At 42.5% G+C, this 14,466-nt stretch overlaps 1 protein-coding gene and 1 long non-coding RNA gene across 2 annotated transcripts in view; one reads left to right on the top strand and one right to left on the bottom strand.

The window, feature by feature from the left end:
- Window positions 1-11,836, bottom strand: part of gna12a (guanine nucleotide binding protein (G protein) alpha 12a) — a 78,651-nt gene extending 66,815 nt beyond the window's left edge. The window contains exon 1 of the mRNA XM_048552329.2: window positions 10,925-11,836. Coding sequence (XP_048408286.1) covers window positions 10,925-11,461 — 537 coding nt within the window. The 5' untranslated portion in view covers window positions 11,462-11,836. The remainder of the gene's footprint in view (window positions 1-10,924) is intronic.
- LOC125462358 (uncharacterized) overlaps window positions 11,621-14,466 on the top strand; it is an 84,277-nt gene continuing 81,431 nt past the window's right edge. The window contains exon 1 of the long non-coding RNA XR_007249649.2: window positions 11,621-12,054. This is a non-coding gene — a long non-coding RNA (uncharacterized LOC125462358). The remainder of the gene's footprint in view (window positions 12,055-14,466) is intronic.

The following is a 14,466-nucleotide window of genomic DNA, read 5'->3' as shown; positions in this document are numbered from 1 at the left end:
TTCATCATATTACCCTGCATTCCATGTGAATTTTCCTTCTTGATAAGCCTCCTATGCGGGACAGCATTCCAGTAATGTTTGACCATCATGCTTGCAAAATTCAGAACAGCATGTCCACCATTAGGTGCAATGCTGCAATTGGAAATCATTTATTTATGAATCTGAACTGTTCTAATAGTTACACCAGAACACAACTTAAGATCATTAGTCAGATTTCAATGTAATACATTTGTGCGCTCAAAGCTACATACATTAATATAGAGGACTCTTTTCAGGTAGACAAAGGAATGCATACATGCATGTACATTTTTCATTTTAAAAAAAACTGGGTCAAGGAGGTTATCAGTCTCTGCTGTACCCCCAAGTAACACCTTTTTCAGTTAGATTCTAAATGCCGAGTCTAACAACTAAGTTGGACGGTTTAACGGTTTTTGCTGCATTTCCATGTTAACGATGGCCCAACCAATTATCAACCTTTAGAGGGTTGACAAATTACTCCAGTGTTAAATGCCATCTTTTTCAACTTGGTAAAAAGATGCTGACATGCAGCAGGACAAATAATAAAAGATTATGTCTTTTTAAACCAGGAAGTAATTATGCAGGGGATAGGAGGGAGACAGGACAGATGAATCAGGATTTGTTTTCATCACTTAAAACCTAGAGCGCAATTAAAGAATGTAGATCTCAAGAGCAACTAGAGACGGGCAAGAAATGCTGGTTAGGCAGTGACGCCCACATCCCACAAAATGAATGTAAAAAAATTGTGCTCTGCAAAAGGCACAAAACTAATTAAAGATACAGGGAAATCTGTGCACCTGTGTTATGAAAAGAAATGTGGTGATATTTTGCTTAAACATTAGTCAGAAAAAGATTTAAAGACTAATAAACTGGGTGGATAGCAAACGTTCATACTATAACAGGAGATTTCATTGCACGATGGAAGCAGCAACTTGAATTTGTTAGACATTTAACAGTTGACAACTGCAAGTAAAGGAGCCAGTCTGGAAAATTATAAGAATAAATACCATTGGTGATATCATGAATTCTTTTTTCTTCAAGACTGATCTTTCCAGCAGCATACTAACTTTTTTTTCTTATAACATTGATACAAAGTGAAAATAATTATTTTTAAGCAACAGCAATTAGATTTGTTAATTGCAAACTAAATCTTCCATAATACATTACGCACATGTGTGCGTGCCTGCTTACAAAGTAGAAGTGGAAACATTACTGCCCAAATTAGATGCCATTAAGCAGATATTTTACATTTCAACCCAAATCAAGACCCTCAGACAGTCCAACTCTTTAGGTCTGACAATTACATTGCAGTACTAAGTAGAGTTTAAAAGTCAGTATGTTAATTAGACCTCCTGGGCACTTAATCCAGTTTAAAAAAGTGAATTTTACCGTGGCACTTAAAAAACAAGGAAAAAAAATCACAACTCAACATGTGAAGAATACACACCAATCTGATCACAGAAGTAACATGTATCAGGTACTATTCGCTTGCAAGTCGATAAAGCTGTAGACATGCATTAAAAACAAAACTGTAACTGCAACCTTTGAATAAAAGACTTTTCCCACAACAGATGTCAGTCTAACTGGCTTGCAGTCACCTGTTTTCTCTCCCTCCCAACACCTTGAATATTTGCTACTTTCCATTTGAACACCAGATTCAGAGAAGGTTTCTTATTTTAGAAAGTTAAGATCAATGTAATTACCACGTATTAGCTACTTCTTTTGAAACTCCAGGATGGAGTCCTACGACTGGGGGACTTATCAGCCCACATCTATTTCAGTTTACAGGAAGAGAATATTTATTCATGTTGTTCACTATTGCCTTATTATCGAGCATTAACTCTCAATTCTCTCTTGGGTAGAACATCACACACTTTATTTACTCTATCTCGCTAGATATCTATAGAAACTTATACTATTTTTACATTTCTGTCCAGCTTCTTCTCACAATCCAAATTTCCTCTCAAGCCTTTTAACTGGGGGCATGGGAGAGACAGAATCAGTAGTTGGATGAGCAGCTCTTCACAGATTCGCTTTCTTCCATACTCTACTCTTCCAACCATGGCACAGGGTGAGGTGGGTGGCAAGTATACTTTTGATAGTGAATTTTTGAATGTTTTCATCTCCATTATTAATTTTGCAATGCTATGAGACTTTAAGAGCCAACTCAACCATGCTCCTCTGTATTTTGAGCCTTGCTTCTGTTATGGATGCCTCCAGACACATTTAAAGAAGAATCACTTTTCCACATCCATCTTGACAGTCTCCTTTACAGACACTGTATTTCCCTTACCTCGTAACTGGTTTGGGCTGCAGAATTTTACAGCGAGCCACATGGAGTAGAACCAAGTTGTAAATCTCCTCTTAAACAAAGTAGAGTTTTCAGGAAAAATGCATTGCTCTAAACTACATGAAACCATCAGAAAGAAGATAGAAAACAATCTAAAAGAGATTAAAAGCAAAGAATACTTTTCATCTTAAGAGTTTTAACTTCTCCCTATTCGACTCCCATAAAAATGAAGCATTTAACTTGGAAAAAGTGTCAGCATTATTCTCAGGAAGCCGTGTGTCTACTGGTCTCCGATTCACCCAAGCGCCACTGGTCTATGGATTCAGCATGCACTGAAATTATTTTAGTCCAATATAGCAAATGCAAATCTCCTGGGAGAATTTAAAATTTACATAAGAAATGAGGTGATAGGGAACTGTTAACAATTCTAGATTCTCCTCAATCAGAGAGGATGAACAGCTCTGCAACAAGTCTGAGACTAGAGGCTCTAACATTGTATGGAAGTGACAGAATTGTTGGAAGTTTTCTCTGCAAGGCAATAAGTGTTCAAACATTTTCTCATTGTAAAATAAAGGCCCTCTCTTCAATTTGTCGGGGGAGAAACATTGAAAGTAAAGTCAGCTTCCCTACCTTTCTCTCCACCAATAAGAAAATTATCACAAAAATCAGCCAGTGAAGTGATAGAACATGTCATTCATATCAAGCAACAACTATTTACTAATACAGAAACTTGGCTTAAGACCTTGCTCCAACCTTGGTCCAAACTAGATACAATGGGAAAAACAGTCGCAGTCTTTAATATCAAGAGAGAGCAGTCAACTGCATATGATACCATGGAACTCTAGCAAAACAGCTGTAATGGATCATTTGAAACTAGCTTGGATTAGTGCAGCTCCAAAAACACTTAAGAAATCCAATATAAAATGGGACGAAGTAGCCTGCTGCCACTGCTGCACATTGGTAGCAATAAGTAGGGATGCACTGACAATATTTGAGCTTCCTTGTGCCTTCCAAACTCATGACCATTAGCTAGAAGGACAGGGCAACAGATGCCCAGGGCCACCACCACCTGGAGGTTCTCTCCAAGCCACAGACCATTCTAATGTTGGAATGATCCTGCCAGTCCTTCACTGCCAAAGTTCTAACTACTTTGTGGGTATACCTATACCACTTGGGCCACAATGGTTTCAGGAAGAAGTCACCACCTTCTCAAGGGCAATAAACACTGTACTCTTGTACATGTTGGTAGTCAAGGTGATCACAGCCTCAGGATATTCTTGCAAGATTTCCTCAAAGAATTCTCTTCAGCTGTTTCATTACTGACCTTTCCTCCAAATGGTAAGGGGTTGGGTGGTTTAATGACAATTTGAGAAGGAACCTACAGAAAGCAACAACTCTGAATGTAGTCCTGGACATGCACGCCCACCTTGTGCAGACCAGCTGGCAGAAGTATTCACAGACATGTTCAGCCTCTCTTTATAAATAGTTCTCTGAAAATGAGATAGTTGCGGTTTTGCCTTACTTGCACTACACAAAATCATTGAAAATCACTACTTGTGGAGCTGAAATTTACGTTGTCCAAACAGTGCCCACTATTCATCAATTGTGTGTTAACAAAAAAAAACACATCGTAGCAGAACTACCTGCACTACAATCTGAAGTTCCTAACTGCTTCAAAAAGGACCAACATCATCCTAACAAATTTAAAAACAAAAACAAAAATCACACAGTGCCTCAATGACTATCACCCAGTGGCTCTGAACTCCACAATTATGAAGTGCTTCGACGGTCAGTCACAGATCACAAACTCCAGCCTCCCAGACTGCGTTGATCCTTTGCAATTTGCCCGCAGGTGCAGGAGGTCGAAAGCAGATGCCCCCTCCCTGGCCCTACGTTCATTCCTGGAGAATCTGGACAACAAGGAACCAACGTCAGGGTCCTTGTAGGACTAAAGCCCCGCCTTCAACACCATATTTCCAAACAAGTATGACAGGTCGGCACAACATCGAGGGCCGAAGGGCCTGTACTGTGCTGTTATGTTCTATTAAAATCATCTCCAAACTCCAGAGACCTAGGTCTCTGCTTCCCCTCTAACTCAATCCTCAACTTCCAGACCCACAGACCACATACACTAAAGGCAGGCAACAATAGGCCACATTTGGAGTATTATGTGCGGTTTTGGGCCCCATATCTCAGCAATGACGTACTGGCCCTACAATGGGTTCAGAGGAGGTTCACGAGAACGATCCCAGGGATGGAAAGTTTCACATACAAGCAATATCCTGGGACCATGGGACTGTACTCATAGGAGTTTAGAAGGATGGGGCGGGTGGGCGGAGGGGGGGGGGGGGGTGTCACGCGGGGGAATCTAGGGGTGGCACTGCAGCTCATAGTGCCAGGGACCCAGGTTCGATTCCAGCCTCGGGTGGCTGTCTGTGTGGAGTTTGCACATTCTCCGTGTCTGCATGGGTTTCCTCCAGGTGCTCCGGTTTCCTCCCACAGTCCAAAGATGTGCAGGCTAGGTGGATTGGCCATGCTAAATTGCCTGTAGTGTTCAGGGGTGCGTGGGTTATAGGGGGAACAGGTCTGGGTGGGATGCTTTGAGGGGACGTGTGGACTTGTTGGGCCAAAGGGCCTGTTTCCATACTGTAGGGAATCTAATCTAATCTAATTGGAACTTACAAAATACTGAATGGTCTCTCTGATGAAGGGTCTGGGCCTGAAACGTCAGCTTTTGTGCCCCTGAGATACTGCGTGGCCTGCTGTGTTCATCCAGCTTCACACTTGGTTATCTTGGATTTTCCAGAATCTGCAGTTCCCATTATTTCTGTTAGAATACTGAATGGCCTGGACAGACTGGGTGTTGGGAAGATGTTTCCATCGGTAGGAGAGACTAGGACCTGAGGGCACAGCCTTAGAGTAAAGGGAAGATCTTTTATATTCATGATAAGGAGAAATTTGTTCAGCCAGAGGTGTATCTATGGAATTCACTGCCACAGAAGGCTGTGGAGGCCAGATCATTGAGTACATTTAAGACAGAGATAGATAGACAGGTTCTTAATTATCAAGGGCATCAAGGGTCACGGGGAGAAAGGAGGAGAATGGGGGTGATGGACTTATCAGCCATGATGGAATCGTTTAGCAGAATCAATGGGCCAAATGGCCTAATTTCTGCTCCTATGTCTAATGGGCTTCTGGTCTTAACACCTCCTCCTGATAATCATCACACTGGTGCCCTGCAAGGCAGATTACTCAGCCCTCACTATAGTCCTTTATGCATTTACGACTGTGTGACTGAATTGCACACTAATTCCATTTACAAGTTTGCTAACAACATCACTATTGTAGGTGAGATCTCAAACAATGATGAGACAGAATACAGGATAGAGATAGCAGCATGGCATTAAGACAAGAATCACTCCATCAACATCGGGAAAATGAAGGAGTTAGTCATTGATTTCAGGAAGTGAAGTGAAGGGCATGCTTGTGTTTGCATTAATGATGCCAAAGTTGAGATGGTCAACAGCACCAAGTTCCTGGGAGTGATAATCACTAGAAATCTGCCCTGATCCAACCATGCTGAAGCTATGGTCAAGAAAACTCAAAAATGCTCTGACTTCCTCAGGTTGCCGAGGAAATTTAGCATATCCGTTTTTAAATGCACCATAGAAAGCATCATCTCTGGATATACGACTGTGGTATGACAACTGTTCTTCTCAAGACTGTTAGAAACTACAGAGAGTCATAAACACAACCCAGTCAATCACACAAAGTAGCCTGCCATCGATATTTAGCACTGCCTCAGTAAAGCAACCTCTAATCAAAAACCCCTCCCACCCTGGTTTAGAACTTAGAACTCAACAGCACAGTACAGGCCCTTTGGCCCTCGATGATACCAATCTCTAGCCCATCTAACCTACATTATTCCATGTACATCCATATGCTTATCCAAATATATATTATGAAGATGGAAACTTATAAAAAAAAGAGTTTGGATAGACATATGAGCAGATTCAAGAACAGCTTCTTCCCTGCTGCAATCAGACTCTCGATCAGATCTTTTAAATGTTAATGTTGATCTCTATCTGCACCTTCTCTGTAGTTGTATCACTGCACCCTGCAGTCTCTTTTGTTACCCTGATGCACTTGTATGGTATGATGTGCCTGTACGGAACACAAATCTACACTTTTTCCACTGTATTTTGGTACACATGGCAGTAATAAATCAAGTCTGGTGTGATTCCAAAAAGGAAGTCCTGTAAGCTTAAAGTAAGAACCTTGATTAGACATGGGCTATAATGCCACTCATGCCAGTTAACGAGCATCTCAGAAGAGACAAGAGTCATTACTTCCCCATTTCTTCAAAGCATTGCTAATCAGCAAGCCCATCTCTATCAACATTCTGAAGGCCACCCAAATCCACACCATAGTTGGAGGAATGTCTCACAAATTGAGTACTTTGCAATGAATAGCTCACCTCTTGAAGCCTTCAAGATGTTTGGATGGGTACTGCTGCTATAAAACAAACGAAGCTTAGTCTGTCCTTGACAGTTCCATCAATTATAAGTGCACAGTAGCTGAAATACATACAATCTGCAGGATGCATTGTAACTACACACCAACACCATTCTGATTGCACCTCCATCCTTTGCAATTTCTATTAACAAGCAATGACACTGAGAACATTATCACCTTAAAATCACAAACAACTAGACCTGAACATAAATTAGCAGTGCTTCATTTGGTATTCTGGAATTCCCAATCCAAATCATAAGAACTCTAATAATTAAAAGGACATTGCGACCCACTTCTCACAGCGACTAAAGTTTGAGTGACAAATGCCATGATCGCATTACCCATAATCCTAAGATCAAGTAAGCTGGGCACAAGCAAAAAACAAAGACCAACTTGAAACTTAAAGAGCTTTGAAAATTAAACAGGATATTTCTGTCACAAGTAATTGTTTTGATTTTTTTCAGGAAGAAGAAGAATACAGCAGATAGAATATATAAAGATAAATATTAATTCAAGATAACGTTAGAACTTTCAACAAAGGACTATGTTTCATTGAATTGTTAGGACAAAACTAATTGATTCTAGAATTCTGCTAAACACATGTTGACACAGGGCTGGGGAACTACCAAAAATATTTTCCTTGCTGCAGAACTACAAGTATGAGAGTTACTCCTGCAGAAAGCAAAAATATCTTGTGTGTTTGTTTCCACCTTATAAACAAGTGCCACAGCTAAGTCAGACAGTACACATGTTTTGCATCATACCAATCAAAGTTACCTCAGACTGATTCCTCAATCCTAAACCAGGGATACTGTAAAAAGAAAAGACACACAAAGACATTACTTTGGTCTGGTTGAGACTGGCTAGCTCAATAGAGGACATGGATGCCACCTGGGACACAAGAGTGTACACACCAACTTACACTTTAAATGCAGCAAAACCTCCCATGGTGCTTCACAGGTGCATTCCCAAACATGATTTGACACCAAGCTATCCAACAAGGTATTAGGGTACGTGGCCAAAACTTAGTTAAGAACTTGATTTTAGATGTATTATATTAAAGATGGAGAGGTACAGGAACAGCGATAAAGAGAGCTGAGGCTAAAGATAGGTGGTCAACTGACGACATGAGCACCATCAAAATAAGTATGTGGAAAGCCGAGAATTGGACAAATACAGAGATCTGAAAGGGTTGTAAGGCTGGAGGAGGTCACAGACTGATTGAGAAGAGGATCTGAAACAAGAGCAAGAATTTTAAAATGGAGGCATTATTGGAGTGAGAGTCAATGCTTATGATCTTTGACAAGTATAAGCTTACACAGGGTGCAATGTCAGAGGCTGGCCTGGAGAGCAGTACAATTATCAAGCCAATGAGCTAATACAGGCATGGATAAGGGTCTCCAAAATAGCAATAACATTGCCAAAAACATCCATGAAATTAAAGGCAAAATTAATTTTCTTCTGTAAATATTTTGGCAAAGAAAAAAGCATACTTCCTCTAGATACTCTCAGCCTTTTACCAGAAGCTTGAGAAAGCTAGATTTTTGATTTTGGTTTGAAGCAGCTGTTTGGCACTAAAAACAATACATTAATCAATACCAGAACTTTCTGCATTAACTAGAGTTATTTTCTTTATTTGTTACATATTTCCACAACATTGTAATGCGTAATTCGGTTTGTTAAAAGTAAATTTTCTCAGAGCAGATCACATTTTAACCGCACATATTTATCTCTTCTACCGGTTAATACTGGAGTCATTTTTGCCCTCCAAGCCATCTTGCCTTATCCTGAATGAGATTTTAAAACAAGTAGCAATTAGTTACTCACAGGAAAGGATCCATTTTTGAACTGGCTTCAATTACAGTCATTCACCTTTTGATATTTCTAGTTTCACTACTTCCTTTTATCTCATTTTTCATTCACGGTAAAGCTGCCTACAAATATTTTGCCTCCCTTTCATGCTTCTGGTCTTCTAACATGTCTGTTCTAGAGTTCTGTTTAAAAAGAGTAACTGTCTACTGATTTCAGATCAAGAGGAAGCCCGCTACTTCTTACACATTGCTCAAAACAAAAAGCCTTTTACATATTAGCCATGTTTCCTTTCCAAAATTTTGTACAACTTTCTCTTTTTAGTCATACTATTGAAAAAGATATCCAGGTCATGGAGGGGTGTAAAGGAAGTATCATGGAAAGCTATGATAGATGAAAGACTTCAGTTACATTAGAGATCAGAGCTGTCAAGGCTCGGGTGATATTTGATCGAGATGTTCTAATTGTTTAAAGATTTTATAAATGAAACAAGAAGTTATCACAGATACAGAATGGTAAGTAGCCAGAAGATACACATTAGAGTAACTGGCAAAAGAACCAGAGGCAACATGAGATGGAATGCATTGAATGAAGGATGGTTGAAGCAGAATGAATACCTGAAGGGGTAAAATTTGTTTGGCTATGGGAAATGAACAAGTATAAATTGAACTAATTGGATAGCTCTTTGAAACAGCCTCAGTAACAAGTTAGACCAAATGGTCTCATTCTATGCTGTATCATTCTATTCTGGGTGACTGCCAAGGCCCATTCATTTGTAGGTTTTTTAATCCAAGTAAACTCCAAAGTGCAATCGTCAAATACAAGTACGTTTTCCAGAACCCCATGCAATTTAAACAGAACTTAGATCAATAACTTTGGTAATGCTCTTTTATTATGTAATGTTCTTTCTGTAATCTCACTTCACTGAAGAAAAGACTTGTTGAACCATTTAGCCCATCACAGCCCTTGGGCATTAAAAGCTTATCTTCCTCCAACAATGTACAGATTTTAAGAATCTTGAATTTGGATTATACTACTTACCCTTCTCAATTCACTTTGTTCTATCTTACTTATTCCAGTCATATCAATGGCCAACTCAACGTGCTATAGTCTTTTGCTTGGGAGTTCCGAGGTTTTGGAAAACCTCAAGTATTAAACATACAGCTACTTCAACAGGTGCGATGAAAAATTACAAAAATCAGATCTTAGTGAAAGTGTCAGACCTCAAAAAATTGTTTCAGTCAATTGCTTTGAATCAAGAAATATTATTGACTTTTCAGCTTTTATCATGTTAACAAATTACAGAAAACACTGAAATTAAGTTTTGCCATAAAAAAAGTGAAGACTGAAAACAAAAAAAGTAGACTGTTCAAAAAAGTGTAATGAGTTGTGATTCACTTCAGAGTTAAAATGTTTCGTTTTGTGCTAATTCAATAGAAATATGTACTAATAGGGTTGCAACTCAATATCAGAACCTCAAAAATACAGTTTAAAATACTCTGATCCAAACAGATATAAAGTAATTCTCCATACTTGTTAAAAATGCAGTACATTCCTCACCTACTTGCAGAGGATTTCAAAATCCACATTTAACACACAAATGCCTTATCTTCTGGACCAAAAGCACTTAATTGCCATCCTACATCATATTTCCCGAACAACAAATATGCACACCCATATCAACATAGTATATCTGTAACTTAATCTATAACCTATTTGGTAAATACCAAACATGCTGTGGATAGTAACAGAAGCCTAGTGTACACGACAGCTTCAACACGTACAAAGGTAACTTATTAAATTAATCAGTGCATGATGCCACAGATATACCATTTTAACTTGGCATACACCCTGCAAAGCCGTACATTGCGACTAACTGATTTTCGTAAATGGACGGAGTAGGTCCATCACAAGGGAAAAAAATAGCGCAGACATACTTCGGAAGTGGGTTTGACAAATCTGATGGTTTTAACCAGATACTCACAATACACAAGCATTTGCAGGAAAGAGACACACAGGAAAATGCCGTATTCCATCTACGTGGGAATTAACAACTTTGAAGAACATCTCCAAAAAGGGGGAGGGGGGGGGCTGGGGGAAATCAAACTACTTTCAATTTTAAATGGCAAGACAACGAAAATGAAGATAATTGGACAGCATTGTCTCAACGCCTCGTATAACACTGTGCGCGTGAAGGGGGATATTATTCGGTCCTAAATGATAACGGAGACACAAGAGGGCTTAGTTAATTCCGCACCACCATCCCACATTTCATTGTATTTGCTGAAATACCTTAATAACATTCTCGAAAATGGTGTCCCGGAACTCCTCCAAGGCTTTGCTGTCGAAGTCTTTGCCGTGAATGATCCTCATCTGTTTCAGGAAAGTGCTTTTGCCGCTCTCGCCGGCCCCGAGCAGCAGAATCTTGACCAGGCGCCGGACGTAGCGCCTCTCCCGGGCCAGCAAGGCGTCAATCTCCCGGCTCCTGCGACGCTGTGCCCGCTCGCTCTGGCTGGACTGACAGGCCGGGAAACAAGCGCCCAGACGCTGCACCAGTTCGGCCATCCTCTCCGTTGGCCCGCACCCCAATAACAACACAAACGTTAACACGCACAACCCTTCACCTTTGTTTTTTTGAGAAAACAATAAACAATGATTCCGTCGCAAGTATTTTTTTTCAACAATAAAAGAAACACGCTTTAAATCAGTCCGTCCGCACTGCACGATCCCCCAGCCTGACCCACCGATTCCCCATTCATTGCCCAACTGACGGACGAAAACTTCACCAGAGGGGAGGGAGGATCCATGCGTCCAGTTCCTGCGGACCATTGGGCGTTCCGGCTATCAATCAGAATCAATCTGACCATGTACTGGTCAGTCAGCTTGTCAATCGAAGGTGCACGCCCCACCCTCCTGGCCTCTCTAACTTCTGATTGGCCACCCCACCGTCAATCAGGATCTTTTCAAAAAACAGGCGCAGCCCCTGAAGACGGAAAACTTCTCCTCGGGATTGGTTACCTCCTCCATCAATTACATCAAATCAGATTCCACCCACTGGCTAGATCCTTGTTTATCATGCTTTCTCGAAGAAGTGAAAGTGCACGCTAGTATTAATTGAGTTTATTGTTCGTTTCTCCGGTCCAGATATCTTCAGTAAGGGGGTTTCGCTGTTCATTCACCTCAACAGATCAGTTGGATGATGTGGTCACGGCCTGCGCCACACCCCGAGAAGAGGCCCTGCGTCATGCTAATGTCAATCGGTGTTGCCCATTGGTCTACAGTCTGAAAGCTCTAGCCAATGGAAAAGTCGTACGGCCGCCGGTCAAGGGGTTAGGAGCCCTCAGTGGCAGGTAGCCTGTCAGTCATTTGAATCCCGCCTTTTCCCTCTCCTCAGGGGTTGGGAAGCAGCTGCATCTGAGAGTGTAAGTAATGCCGTTCCAAAACATCTGCACTGTGTTTAACATGCAACACGTTACTCCTGAGAGTACAGAGGGATCGTAAATAATTCTCCAACATTTTTCTTGTTATCTTTTTGACAAGAGAATTTCAAGTCTTCTGGTTGGGACGGGAAGTATGTAGATATTTTCAATTTTATTTTAATGATTTGTTGTAATACAATTCTGGAATAGATGGGACCTCCACTCAGGCTTTTTGGCCAGGTCCTTAAAACCCACCTTTGCTTATGCACGGCCAATCCCACAAGACCAACTAATAGGAAGATTTAATACAAAAGGCATGGCCGGGAGAGACTCCGTGGGCTGGCGGGTACTTCTCCTGTTATCTGTCAGCGTTGCCAAACGTTCCCGTTTTTATAGGCTGTGTTTTTTTTAAAAGGGTGTTCATTTTAGTACCGTTGGTAACACTTCTTTCTGTGTCAGAAGTTTGTGCAGTCCTCAAGGCTTGAACGTATGATCAAGACTGCCATTCCAGAATGAATTTACCGTTATCAGAGATATAATTACCTTTCAGATGACCGTTCATCCGAGGCTGCAACGACAGTCTCAGGTGTACGTATAAAATGCCACAGCACAAATAACACACAAGGAGGGAACATATCCCCTGCAAAAGATAATAAAGTGTGAAACTGGATGAACACAGCAGGCCAAGGAGCACAAAAGCTGACGTTTCGGGCCTAGACCCTTCATCCAGAGAGGGAGAGGGGGAGGTGGACCGAAGATGGAGAGAAATGAAGATAGGTGGAGAGGAGAGTATAGGTGGGGAGGTAGGGAGGAGATAGGTCAGTCCAGGGAAAACGGACAGGTCAAGGAGGTGGGATGAGGTTAGTAGGTAGGAGATGGAGGTGCGGCTTGAGGTGGGAGGAAGGGATGGGTGAGAGGAGGAACAGGTTAGGGAGGCAGAGACAGGCTGGGCTGGTTTTGGGATGCAGTGGGGGGAGGGGATGAGCTGGGCTGGTTGTGTGATGCAGTGGGGGGCGGGGATGAACTGGGCTGGTATTGGGATGTGGTGGGGGAACGGGAGATTTTGAAGCTTGTGAAGTCCACATTGATACCATTGGGCTGCAGGGTTCCGAAGCGGAATATGAGTTGCTGTTCCTGCAACCTTCGGGTGGCATCATTGTGGCACTGCAGGAGGCCCACGATGGACATGTCGTCTAAAGAATGGGAGGGGGAGTTGAAATGGTTCGTGACTGGGAGGTGCAGTTGTTTATTGCGAACCGAGCGGAGGTGTTCTGCAAAGCGGTCCCCAAGCCTCCGCTTGGTATCCCCAATGCCACACTGGGTACAATGGATACAGTATACCACATTGGCAGATGTGCAGGTGAACCTCTGCTTAATATGGAAAGTCATCTTGGGGCCTGGGATAGGGGTGAGGGAGGAGGTGTGGGGGCAAGTGTAGCATTTCCTGCGGTTTGCAGGGGAAGGTGCCGGGTGTGGTGGGGTTGGAGGGCAGTCTGGAGCGAACAAGGGAGTCACGGAGAGAGTGGTCTCTCCGGACGGCAGACAAGGGTGGGAATGGAAAAATGTCTTGGGTGATGGGGTCAGATTGTAGATGGCGGAAGTGTCGGAGGATGATGCATTGTATCTGGATGTTGGTGGGGTGGTGTGTGAGAACGAGGGGGATCCTCTTTGGGCGGTTGTGGTGGGGGTGGGGTGTGAGGGATGTGTTGCGGGAGCTGCGGTCAAGGGTGTTCTTGACCACTGTGGGGGGAAAGTTGCGGTCTTTGAAGAACTTGGACATCTGGGATGTGCGGGAGTGGAATGCCTGATCCTGGGAGCAGATGCGGCGGAGGCGGAGGAATTGGGAATAGGGGATGAAATTTTTGCAGGAAGGTGGGTGGAAGGAGGTGTATTCTAGGTAGCTGTGGGAGCTCCGGATACAACCTCCGGATACAATGCATCATCCTCCGACACTTCCGCCATCTACAATCCGACCCTACCACCCAAGACATTTTTCCATCCCCACCCTTGTCTGCTTTCCGGAGAGGCCACTCTCTCCGTGACTCCCTTGTTCGCTCCACGCTGCCCTCCAACCCCACCACACCCAGCACCTTCCCCTGCAACCGCAGGAAGTGCTACACTTGCCCCCACACCTCCTCCCTCACCCCCATCCCAGGCCCTAAGATGACTTTCCATATCAAGCAGAGGTTCACCTGCACATCTGCCAATCTGGTATACTGTATCCATTGTATCCGGTGTGGCATTGGGGAAACCAAGCGGAGATTTGGGGACCGCTTTGCAGAACGCCTCCACTCGGTTCGCAATAAACAACTGCACCTCCCAGTCACGAACCATTTCAACTCCCCCTCCCATTCTTTAGACGACATGTCCATCATGGGCCTCCTGCAGTGCCACAATGATGCCACCCGAAGGTTG

This window comes from Stegostoma tigrinum, chromosome 23 (assembly GCF_030684315.1).
Source record: "Stegostoma tigrinum isolate sSteTig4 chromosome 23, sSteTig4.hap1, whole genome shotgun sequence".
Classification (NCBI taxonomy): domain Eukaryota; kingdom Metazoa; phylum Chordata; class Chondrichthyes; order Orectolobiformes; family Stegostomatidae; genus Stegostoma; species Stegostoma tigrinum.
The sequence above is the reverse complement of the archived record's forward strand: the minus strand, read 5'-3'. Positions and strand labels throughout refer to the sequence as shown.